General features: G+C 37.5%; 1 protein-coding gene across 1 annotated transcript; it reads right to left on the bottom strand.

The window, feature by feature from the left end:
- Positions 1-1,699: 1,699 nt before the first annotated feature.
- Positions 1,700-3,849, bottom strand: LOC103712046 (uncharacterized). The gene is made up of 7 exons (XM_008798434.4): positions 3,541-3,849; positions 3,400-3,453; positions 3,156-3,290; positions 2,879-2,987; positions 2,739-2,780; positions 2,566-2,622; positions 1,700-2,421 (listed from the first exon to the last, which is right to left on the bottom strand). Exons 1-7 carry the CDS (start codon positions 3,681-3,683, stop codon positions 1,858-1,860), a joined length of 1,104 nt encoding a protein of 367 aa, XP_008796656.3. The 5' UTR covers positions 3,684-3,849; the 3' UTR covers positions 1,700-1,857.
- Positions 3,850-13,089: the final 9,240 nt, after the last annotated feature.

Here is a 13,089-nt window from a genome sequence, read left to right as displayed (position 1 = left end):
ATGTTTAGTGCAGATTGTATGAAAGAGCAATGAGAATATGAGATTCTTGAAGCGGTGGTGCAGGGAATTCAGAAACAGAAATCGTGACAAAATTAAGAGCATTTTGGTTTGCGATTGGAATCGAAATAGATTGGAATAGAAATCTGAATGGTCGTATCCCAACACATTTGGTTCATGGCTGGAATTGAAATCAAAATGAAATTTGAACACTATGGGAGAGTGAGGATCGGGTTTTTGAGGATTGGGTTTTGGGGGATTGGGATATTTCCATTCCCCATGGTTATTGAAATAGGAATGGTACTCCCTCTAACCAAATGGCCTAAATGAAAGTCGTTTATTTCTATTCCTATACCAGAGTCCAGCTCCAAATAAACATGTCCTAAGTTCTTGAATTTCCACACGCTTTAATATCCTTCCACTTCAAGGAGATGTGCCTCTACATCTAGTCATATATAGAGCATAAAAGAAATGACCTTTAGAATGATGATGATGCTTATCTGCATGGTGGCATGTTGAGGATGGCATGAGCTTTCCATATCCATAATGGATTATGCCTGACTGTAATTCTAAGAACTTTAAGATCTACTACAAGGTTCGAACAACCATCATATTTGGTATAATTCACGTTTTAAAAGTTCTGAGTTGTCCTGCCTGAACTCAAGTTACTCAACCCGAATTATCTCAACATCAATCTGTAACTCTTGGTCTAAATATTTGAGATCTGCTTCATGGGTTTAACTCATCAAAGTTTGAGAGCATTGTATTCAAGTGTGGTAATCGAGTCGGATCGAACAAGATAAGAGTTGGGTCAGATACATGATAGATTAACGATTTGTTGATTTGAACCCGACATGCTTATTAAACGGGCTAAAAATCCACATCCAAACTTAACCCTTTTATTAAATAGATAAGCTAGCTTGATCTAAAATGGGTTGAAATAAGTTAAACAGGTTAAATTAATGATTGGATATCAGTTTGATGTCAAACAACTGAGTCTATATTAATTTAGGTAATCTTACTCAGGGCAATAAAGGAACCTACCATCGAACCTAGAAGGATTCAATAGGCTGAGTAGAGGAATTTAGCTCCCTAGATAAATTTTGAACTTAAAATCTTAAATTTTAGTTGAAAGACACTATTAATATATTGTATCAGTTAATGCAATCTAGTCAGAGAAAAGTCTGTTTAGTTCAGGAATAGTCTCTCTTTTTTTTTGAGGAAAAGGGTGGCTTACAACCCAAAATCAATTAAGCTCAGAAAACAAAAACAGTTAAGAGGGATGATCCAGATATTTGATCAGTCAAACAGATGACAGCCAGGTAGAAACTTCATATTAGAATATATTTTTAAGCTGAACTTCTAAGTATCATCAATCTATAACCAACAGCTGTTATCTTGTCTCTCTTTTTTGGATCATCCTCAGTCCTATACTTCATTGTCTGTTCTGATTTAATGTTGTATTGTTTTCCGTATCACTCATTTATTTTGCACAATCCAATTTCTTAACCATTCTCTTGATGGCTAGACCATCTGTTCCCCGTACGAATTCGTAAAAGTGTTCGAAACATTGTCTGATGCAATGGTCCCAACCCAATTGCAGAACTTTTGTCTGCTCCTTTAATGAATAGTACTCAGATCTGTTTCCTAATATCTCACCCTGGACAAGAACCCTTCCTGATTGAGTCAAAGAGACAGCAAATGGCCACACAAACAGAGAATAGATATATGCATCATGATAAAAAATATTGGTCCATATGGTTTCCCTCCATGTTCATATAAGGATCAAGGAATGAAGCAATGGACATGCATAGGGGGACCAACTTGCTGCAAATAACATAATTTTAATGAACGGTAGTGTTAAAGCATAGGACTAATATTTGTTCCATCTTCACCTTGAACATCAAATCCTTGCAGAAATGCAGTCTCGTAACATGGATCGCTCGAGCAAGGGCTGATGTGATGGTGTTTGCTTTGTGGCACTTCAAATATGTTGAGTTTCGCATCGGAGTTCTGACTGTAACTGCAAGGCAAATTTGGTGCATGAAAGCCATTATTTCTAGCAGAAGTTAGAGATTGAGCATGGCTGTTGGGTGGAGTCACAGAAGGTAATCTAGATAGAAGCATCCCAAGACTGTAAGACACTGATGGGAGAAGGGGAGGGATAGGCTGGAAAAAGGAGCCCTTCATGGGGCTATTCCAATCAAAACTAGCCAATTTGCTTGGAAGTTCCTCTTCCTCCCCGCGACCAAGTCTCGACCTGCACCTCGATATCTCACTAATCTGCAGGTTGTGTTTGGGCATATTGGTATAATGATCTGAAGCAACTGGGTAAGGTCGTTGCATAGCGAAGATGCCAGGAATGCTCTGAAGGTAATTAAATTTTCTCTGTATATTGATCACCAAGTTAAGGTCTTCTGCAGCCTTTAGCAGCCAAAGAGACACAGGTTATTGGCATCGAATTATAACTCAATAAAATCCAAGAGAACTCCATTTATTCTTGTCTAAATCTCATGCTAGAGATTTAAAAATATTCAGAATTTATATATGAAGGATTGGAGGACAGACCTTATCTAGTGAACCCAGTTGAATCACACCTTCCTTGACAGCAACAACTGCAATAGTCTGTGAAGCATTGGAGTTTAAAGCAAAAGATCAAGCTTCTGAACAGAGATGTACTCTTTCTCCGGCAAAATAAAAACAAAGTTGTTTTTCAGTTATTTGCCAATTAATAGTCATACCTGGATGCCAGAATTGAACTGGGATTCCCAAGCCTTTGGTTGCTGTTTCCAGAATTACAGAAGAACAAACATTAGAAGTGGGAAAGAAGAAGAAGCAGAAGAGAAATTTTAATGAAATTAGAAGTAGGTAATCTACTAACTAAATCAAGTGATGCATTCCATGAAGAAGAGAAGTTGGGATCGGTTTCTGTGTGGAATTCACTAAACACCCACTTGTGGCTGTTATCAGCTGCCACCTTCCCCATTAATCTGAAGAAATTAAACACCAAGAAAAACATCCATTTTCCAATGCATTAATTAATTCATATCTTCTTCTCTTTTTTTTCCAAATTTTCACTATTATGTTCTATGTAGAGGCAAGATTATAGTTCATAACATTCTTCCATTCAAAAAAAAAAAAGTTCACAGCATTCTCACCCTTCTCCATAATTGTAGACCTCATGTGACATCTTAAAGAAGATATCAGGTCCAAAGGATCTCCCCTTTCTGAAAGCATTCCTTGCACGCTCGCACTCGTAAAAATCGCAGAAGCCATCTTCCCATACTAGAATCCTGAAACAATATGATGCCAAAAGCCTCACAGGAAAAAGTGAAGGACGAAGGAAAGAAGGAGAAGCAGCCTTCTTTGAATATACTTCAGAAACATTCCATTTAACGTTACCAATTCCTTTTGTTTCCATTGGATCGATCGAAGACTGCTTGTCCATCATCCCATCTGCCACCAGTTTAATTCTTATATCTGACTCACATATCAGGAAAAGAAAGAAAACCTCATTCCATTTCCTTGGTTCTGAGCTCTTACCTTGGTGGAGGATAGTTTCGAGGAAGGATTCTCCAGAAGACAGCATAAACCCATTTGGAAGAATTAGCAGGATTTTCGGAAGAACAGAAGCTTCTAAGAGCTTGCTGCCATAGACAATTGAGCAAAGGAAGCCCACCATCCATGAGAAAGAGAATTTAAAAAAGCAAAAAAATGGAGTGTGGAAGCTCTTAGCCTCCCTGAAAGGCTCTCTTATAAGTAGAGGTGGGACATAGAGTTGCTCTCTAGTTTAAAACAACTCAGTAAGGGCGCCCCACTGTTTCCCAACCGTTCTCTTCTGTAAGTTTGGTCACAGGTTGGGTGTTTGGGGACATTTTGGCTTCATATAAAGATTTGGAATTCAGAAAATACATGATAATGTTGCCAAAAGTTCAGATAGAATCCAAATAAATATAAATCTGAAGAACATTTAAACAACAAAATTTTTAATATTTTTTGTGCATGTAAATCAATAAAATTTAAGATTATTAAAATGCCATTGTACTAATGTAAAACAGGCATAAGAGAGCAAACAATAGCCAAAAACAACAGTGACATATAGCATTATTAATCTGTAATTCACAAGGATTACTTGGATCTGTTGTGAATCATTCATGAATAATGCATAAATAATTGAGGAATTTATTTGTTTCGAATTGGTTGAAGAATAGTTGGTCAATAAAAAGAGAGAAAAATCTAGAAAATCTTGATAATTCAGAAAATGTTGTCACCAATATCCTTAAAGCTTGTTTGCTTATTATGTATACATGGGACTACTTGGCTCATATGGGGAAGCCATAGCCATGGCTTGTAGCTAGCACTGGTAAGCCAATAATTGAATTGGTTGATGCTTGCTGCTGGAGCCACCGAATGGGCAAAGCATATTTCTGAACACCGACACCGAAAACATGAAGAAAAATATGTTCCATGAGACTCAGATTTTTCGGCAGCAGAATGTCGGTCTCATTGGCTTCAAGCCTTGTGTGGTCCTCGTTCCTTCAGCGAGGGACAGCATCATAGACTGGGGAAGAAAACACCATGTACTCATCAACTTCATCCACAAGTAATGCAGGGTGGACTGTCTCTTGGGCAGCAAGTGGATGAATGATGAAAATGAGGTGCAACATTCCATGGAGTTCAAACTCATCCATTAAATTGGGTTCCTTAGTTGAGCAATATCTATTATATTATCCATCTATTGTAATATATACAATACCCAAACTCTGGAGTGAGGGTGTCTGCATATATAGGTAAACACATGTACACATCTATTATGGTATATAATAGATAGGTAAATATGAAGGATCTCACCTTCTCCCCAACTTTTCAGGTATACCTAAGGGCATAAAAATAAGTAGAAACATTGACATATATAACAATAGCTTCCTCAAATTAATCAGCCAAGGGATTAATACGTGCACAAGGTTATTCAAAAAACATAATCTTATACTAATTCGCAGATTAATGTGATTTGATATCATAAACATATACATAAACAAATATATGTATATATGTGTGTGTGTGTGTGTGTGTGTGTGTCAGAGATTTATTTAAACCAAATAGTTCACATAGTATAATTATTTGATCTCACAAAGTCTCATAATTAGGTAGCTGATAATAGGTTTATGTTTTCTACTTTTTTTATTTTAAGACAAGATCACAAACAACTTTGACAATGAAATGGTAAGCCGATGTCAACCTAAGATGCCATCTGTTTGTTTGGTTGGAAACAAGTTCACTAGGTTTCATTGTCATATGCATAATTATAAACAAATGACAATTATAAATATAGCGTAGCATTCAGTATGATTATTTGCATGAAAGTTAATTAGCCAACTAGTGTTCCCTAATAAATGACTAAGAAAGATACAAAATGATAGACAACATAATTCCCAAGGAAAATAATAGACAAACTAAAACAAAGAGAAAAATCATCAAATCTACTTTGAAAAATCATAAAAAAATGGGATCCCAACCATCCATATCCCTCCTCTTTTATAAACTCGTTGTTGTAAAAAAAATATACATATACAAATGAATATATATATATATATATATATATATATATATATATATATATATATATATATATATATATATATATATATATATATATATATATATATAGTTCCTCTTATATAAACTCCTTGTTGCGCTCTTAACCATGTTTACGTGCTTGATGGTTAACAAAAAGAAAAATATGTACATATACATAGAGATTTGGAGCAATTTCTGAAGTATTGGAAACTTGATCTCGGAATGATTTGAGTAGATTGCCGACACTTGCACAAGCTAACTTGCCAACTCATACAAAAACTAATTATTCGTAAATTAGTTCAAATAATAGAAAAGTTTAGGAACACAATATTAACCTAATGAATGTAGGAAGGATAAATATAAATGTTTTTATTAAAAAATAATATAGTATTTTATTATATGGAGTTAATATGTGTCATATAAATGTGAAAGGATTAGGGGCAGCGAAGGATAACACTCTCCATCAACATGCCACACAGCCCAAATACAAATTGGATACTAAAACCTACCTTCCCCTCCACATGCTCTCCTACTTTGAAGCCATAAACATTGCATGTGATCCTTCAAATTGACAACTTCAACAACATTAAGTGACTCATCAATCTAACAACGCTTCTCAATAGATCAAAAGGTGGTCTTGGATTCTACAAAAGAATATAAAAAGGAAGTCTCCACTCACAGCTAGCTGGAGTGATTGATACCATGCCTGCCTTGGCTTTGTATTCCCATGAGTGGGGTCAGGTCAGGCTTCACTGGAGTCGAGTTGGGGCAATAACATACGTAACCTTGGTCACATCCAACGTCATTCAATTAGTCTTTTGCAAGCAGTCTTATTATTATTATTATTATTGGGTTTTTTTTGCATTTTGTGTTGATTATCTCTTAATAGCATTGCCAAAATCAACCTTATGTCAAGGAAGAGGAGACACCATGACTGAAAACCTCCTTAACATTCTTTATAGTAGAAAGAATATAAAGTGCACTTATATGAATCATTTAAAAATAAAATAAAATAAAGAAGTCCATATGAACATGGATCTTTGCGTTTTGGCCCTCTGAAATTATGTAATTATGTATGGGCTGATCATATCAGACCACAGATAAAATAGTTTTGGAGTCTGGATGGCTGGAAATTACTGGAAGAAGTTCAATTGGACTAGCCTGATTTTAACCCGATCTCGGTTATAACTCGTTTAAGCTTGGACCCATGCACACTGGTTTCAATCTCCTGCAAAATGAATTATTGAAAATTAATAAAAATAAAATAGTTAAAAAGTTAAGTCGATTGTTAGAAATTAGTTACTGCCCTCTGATCTTGGGCTTTCAATCTCCATCAAACCAACAGTGCTGTTCCATTGATTGTTTATGACTTGGAACAACCGGCTCTCCATCGTCATATAGGCTGTGAAGACCCCACTTATATATTGTTAACTAATTCTTATGACCTAGGGTATGCTCTCAACTTATTTCATTATTTCGAGATTATAGCCTTAAGAGATTCTAAAGCCCAAATAAGGTTGTAGTAGCGCGGATCATAGGTTGGGCTTGGACGCCAAAAATCTTAAATGTTAAAAAGGCCTAGTATGAAGTCCGACTAAAAATAAATAGAGTTTAGATTTGAGGCCCAGCTCTAGGTTGTACTGCCCTTGCAACTGGGCATTCAATTTTGTAAGGAGCCGAACTTCCTTTTAGACCTCCATAATTTAGGCAAAGCCGTAGAGGTTATCAGCAGGGTATCACCGAGGTTTGCAGCAGAGTCTGCTCGAGCACAGGCCACGGAGATCAGCCATATCCCTTCCTCAGTTAGACCTTTGATAGCTCGGGACACCTGGGGCTCCCCCCTTGCTCCGGCAGCTCCTCGGATGGTGTTCTTCACCTGGGAGCCCCCACCCCCGAGTTTCCTCAAGGTCAACTTTGATGGGTCTGTGTTGGATGGCGGCTCGCGAGGGGGTGCAGGTTTTGTTATACGGGACATGCATTCCAGGGTTGTGGCCGCAGGTGGTTGCCAGCTGTTTGCTACATCAGTCCCGGGAGCAGAGCTGCGCGCTGCCTGGGCGGGGCTGCGACATGCACGGATGATGACGCGGACCAGTCCGATTATTTTGGAGGGCGACTCAGCTACTGTTATTGGATGGATTCAGAAGGGGTTGAGGGGTGCGAGCTCAGACCACCCCTTAATCCGTGATATAGTCAGGATGATGAGAGATGGGGGGGCCATCCAGGCCAAGCATGTATTCCGGGAGGCCAATGGGGCGGCTGATTGGGTGGCCGCCTATGCGGCCCACCATTCGGGTTACGCCCTTTGGTCAGGGGAGGGGGAGTTGCCACTGGCACTCCGAGAGATATTGTATTTTGACTTTATTGGGTGTGTTCACACACGGTTTGTATGAAGCACCCGTTTCAGCAAAAAAAAAAAAAAAAAAAAAAAAAAAAAAGCCGTAGAGGTTATAGAGGGTAGAGGATGGATTAGGCCCCCCTCCAAGTCTCCATAAAAAAAAGAAGATTTAATAAACAGAATAAATGGAAATAAACACAATTATTTGACATGTTGGATTTAATATGTACATTAAATGGGTTAGAAATGTTGACTCAGCTATTTGTTTGGTAAACAGGTGATTTCATGTTAGGATTTCTAACCATTTAATAAACACATCGGGTTCGAGTTAGACAATTTTTTCCAATTATCTAACTCGAACTTAATCAATTTAATTAGATGCTGAAATCAACAAGTCCAAACTCTCTCTCTCTCTCTCTCGCTCTCTCTCGCTCTCTCTCTAAAATAGCTTGGTTAATCCATCACTCTGGCTAGGATATTTACTTTGTGTTAACTTCATCCAAATTAGAATTGAATTTAGTATTATTTTTAATAATTACAATGTTTAAAATATTATGTAGCTAAGAAGTAATTATTTAATTATTTAATCATAGCTCTAGGAACCGGTCGGGAGAGAGGTTAAGAAAATAAGGGAAATGCAGCAAGACGGTAGAAGAGTCAAAATTTTTCTATTTCTCACTTGAAATAGGATATGAAGTTTTCTACTGAGAACGTCATTTTTTAGCACAGCATTAAAAAAAAAAAGAGAGAAAGAAAGAAAGAAAGAAAAAAGAACTTTTTGCAGCTATTCTCAATTAGGTGAATTTATTGAACTATAAATTGTGCAGTTCACCAAATTCACACCCCCGTTCTTAACGTCACCCTCGATGACATGAGAATCAATCTCAAGCAAACTTACTTGGTTTTTTAAGGTTACACATAACTCCTCTTTTTTGTGCTCATTCATCTAAATGCAAATTAGGTCATGGGTGTATCAACGTAGGCACTTCGATTTCAAGCGTCTTCGACTGGGGTTCAAGAACAATAAATGATGAAGAAATGCTGCAATTTTCAGCTACTGATGGCCACTCTACCAATCAATAATGATGGAAGATCAAATAATCCATGTCAAACATTTTGAGGGAACTCCTCCTTGGATTTGAACATGGACCTTCCTTTGAATAAGAGAGGGATGCAACCACCTGGATACAGCTTCTTTCATTTTTAACATCCCAAGTTCACTAATAAAAATGCCATGATCCATCCCCCTTCTCTATTCCATTACTTGGTAAAGATAAGTTGAGGGGCACGTAGCGCTAGTGTAACAATAAAAGCTCCAGGAAGGAAAAAGAAAGAAAAATCCGTTCATCTAATGTTTAACTTTCCATTTATCGTTTCACTGGCGGTCTATATAGGTATAAAAGGAAAGTTGTATAACACCCAGCCTAGCTAATAAGAAACTAGGTCTAGTCTACTTGATCGACCGAGATGTAAGAATTGGAGTGGGAGACAGAGAAAAAAATAAAGTCATGTTCGACTTAGAGTAGGAGATAAAAAAAAAGGAATAGAGCTCTGTTCGAATTAGTGTAGAAGATGAAAAAAAAGATAGAGCTAGAGTAGGAGGTGGACTCCTCTTCTATCTCAATTTTCTATGAGAGCTAGGAAACCTATACTCCAACGCCTATTTAAAGACCTCCTTTTCACCTCCACCAACAGGTTTTTCCGATCGCCACTGCTAAACCACATTTGGTTCCTTTCTCCTCCTCTTGACGTCCAACGACTTTGGCTTATTGAGCGCTTACTAGAGTCTTAGGTTCTGAGAGGAAGTTCTTTTTTTCCTCGTTTCTCCTTTTCTCTCTCCTCTTCTCTTTTTCTCTCTCTTCACCACTCTTCCTCTCTCTAGAAATATTATAGACATGTGGAAGTCCAGACATCTTGATCGGCCTAGATGACCCTTGACCCTATGAGGGGTCCCAGGTCTCCCGGATCTATGTTATGTAGCCTTAGGAGGAGTCTAGGTTGGCATTATGCGGCTCTAGGAGAGGGTTTGGGCTGACCTTATATATTATGATCGTCTACCATAATATATGGACAGTTATGATTTTTTTGATGGTGAGATCTGGCTTTGTAGGTAAGCAATCATTTAGGCAAGAAAATCATGGTAAATTTATTTAATATCCTAAGTTCATAGCTTGAAGAGTGGATCGGTATTCAATGTACTTGAGTCTTAGATCGATAGAAATAAGAATTCTTGGACATTAATCACCTATATATAGGCTATTTTGTGTATCAATGATTTTGCATTGTATGGTATATGATGGCTGCTTAGTATACACTTATTTATTAAGTATATATGGATCTTTATGAAAGAATATATCATATATTATTGATTATGATTTGTGTAGACTTTGATACTTGCGTGCATCAATTTTTTTAAAAGAGTATGATGCTGAGTTATATTCACATAACAAGCATGTAATCAAATTGTGGGTTGTACTCTGAACTAGCCTTGCCATGCGCTGAAAACATGGTACTTGTTTATGTCTCACCATAGGCTGGAAATATAATATTGTTGATGCCCCACCATAGGCTGGAAATATAATATTGTTGATGCCCCGTCAGAGGCCAAAAATGTGGTACTGATGATGCTTTGCTGCAAGTCGAAAATGTAGTTGTGGTAGTCTAGAGCTGAAAACCTAAATATTATCAGATCCGATATATGCTAATTTGATATATTTATTTGATATAATTTATTGCATTAAAAGATGTGTATCCGTTATGCATGATTTATTATTATGGTATTTTGAGGCATGAAATTGATATAAGCAATAATTATTTGATAATTTCTTATTTATTATTATTATTATTAAGGTGTGGGCATGTGAGAATTTATATTTATTAGTTAGTCAGTCTATTTTTTTGATGCTAAATGACATTTGAATATTTGCAATTGAGTCAATTTGATCATTTGAATATGATGGATTTATTTAATTAGATTGTTTGGCTATTAATGTTTGATTAAATTTTTGGAATTATTTAAGAATTGTTCAACTTAACTCTTGTATGATTTCTAAGGCATCGTTTTAGAGTTCATGTGGCCGTGTTACATGGTCGGCCCTTAGTGACAGATCTGGGGCGTGACAAGCAATGAGAAAGTTACATATTTACCGTTCACTTTTCTGTGACCTTCCAATAAGCTTTAGATCCTCCAGTGTATAGACCAGCTAGCGAGGGCTTTGGGCGAGTATCCAAATAAATAAAAAGGTAAGAACCCTAACTATTAGCTGAGCGAGATACAAATTCTCAGAAGAAATTTACAGTAACCGTTGGGGAGGCTTCCAAAGAATCAAAACATCTCTGTCGTCTCATATTTGATTCACGGTAGCTCAAACCACCGTATTTGCTCTCCAGGTTGGCAAAGAACAGGACAAACCAATGAGAATTATCAAACACGTACGATTGGGTTAATAATAGCACACATTTTAAGGACCATCCTGTGACTGGATTCCTTGAATGCTGAGAGATCGACATGGTTAGAAGCATCCTTGCCGAAGAATATTGACAACCACCATCCTTGTCCGATATTAAGGTTTTATCTGGGGTTCGATCTACAGTTCGGATCAATGGGAGATCAACTTGCACAGTAATTATCTCTTGATATAGTTTGTTGGTTCCAAATTAACAACTGGTTTGTTCGCATAAAGGGTCATGCATGGTTGTATCTTTTGCGCACGGATCATGCCCAAAAGATTTGAAGTGCTTTGAGAGATGTGTGAAGGGCAATATCATAAAAGAGGATTGATCATTCTTTCATGCAAAAGATGCAACTCAAACCCTTGCTTAAATGGGTGTGGCTAGAGATAAAAATTGGCTATGCGCACCAAATCGGTTCTATCTACATGCAATTCCAATAATAATAACATAATTCTATCTTATATTAGTGGGGGTCACTTTCATCTCTCTTAGCCACAACAAGTTTTATATGGTTAGCACATGCAATCGCAATAAAATAGAGAGAATCAATGAAAGCTAACAGCTATTTTTGATCTAATCTTATATATTCCAAACATAATAAATATCATTGATACTATTCTATTATCTATAGATTCAAGTTGTATCTTTCGCACGACAAAAATAATTGGTGCTCTTTCTCAATGCTAATCATGGGTAGCATTAATTCTGTATGAATTTCAAAGTATTCCGAACTTCTCCATCCATCATTTATACATATTTTGGAGTGACCATTAATTGCATGATCCTGCATTCGTGCAAGGGTGAATCCTTCTTTTGAAGGATACAACCCCAGTCCATCATCCATTTACATGAGATGGCAGCATTCCTGCATGGCTTCTGAGAAGGCCACGATATTCCTACCATGCAGACGCGTGCCGTGCATCAGCCGGAACCAATCCCCGTACCGCTACGGGCTGGCGAAACCTTCCGTCGCAGCAACGTAATTAAGGTTGGGTCGGGTACGAAGGTCTGCTTCCTAATTTGTTCTTGGGTGGCTCACGTGAACTCCCCTCGACAATTTCCTGTGGACTGAACCGGAAAACCATGCACGTGAGAAGCTTGTTGATCCACTCGGCCTGAGGTGATCTGACCAGACCGCAGCACACCGTACCAACCTGTCCAGCCCTTGTCCTCATGCGTTTGGTTAAAAGGTAAAGTAAAAAGGAGCTAGCAGAGCAACAAGCTTGCAGAGGAGAGAGAGGCATCCGGCCAGTACTGCTCAAAAATATCTATAAGATAGCGGAAAATTTGATATAATTTAAGTTGCTTATATGCATCGAGAAGCATATAGGGTTTTGAATTAGATTATCTCCTTCGTTGCTCGCTACTTTGAAAGAGATCTTTTGAACATATTTTGTAGCCGCCCCTTCATGCTTATGTCATCTTCTTTTCCTCGATGCTGTTAGTTGCACTTATATTAGAGCAGTGTGAACCGCTGTTGTATCAAAAAAAATAATAATAATAATAAAGAAGCGACAAGCTTGAGTAAAAATGGGCGAGTTTGGGGGTAGTCACCTGACCTAGTCTAGAATCAAGATGGCAACCACCAATAATTTTCGATCAGCTTTTTCCCGCGCATCTTCGGGTGCTGCAATCGGACATCCATTGCGACAACTAGTCACATTATTTAGGCACCCACGATTGCTTATAAATCTCACCAAATAGTGATCTGATTGCATGCTCTATCA

Source organism: Phoenix dactylifera, chromosome 11, assembly GCF_051530095.1.
Source record: "Phoenix dactylifera cultivar Ajwa chromosome 11, Ajwa_hap1_PhDact_Kaust_v1.1, whole genome shotgun sequence".
Taxonomy (NCBI): Eukaryota; Viridiplantae; Streptophyta; class Magnoliopsida; order Arecales; family Arecaceae; genus Phoenix; species Phoenix dactylifera.
Note: the sequence above shows the minus strand (reverse complement) of the source record. Positions and strands in the feature narration are given on the sequence as shown.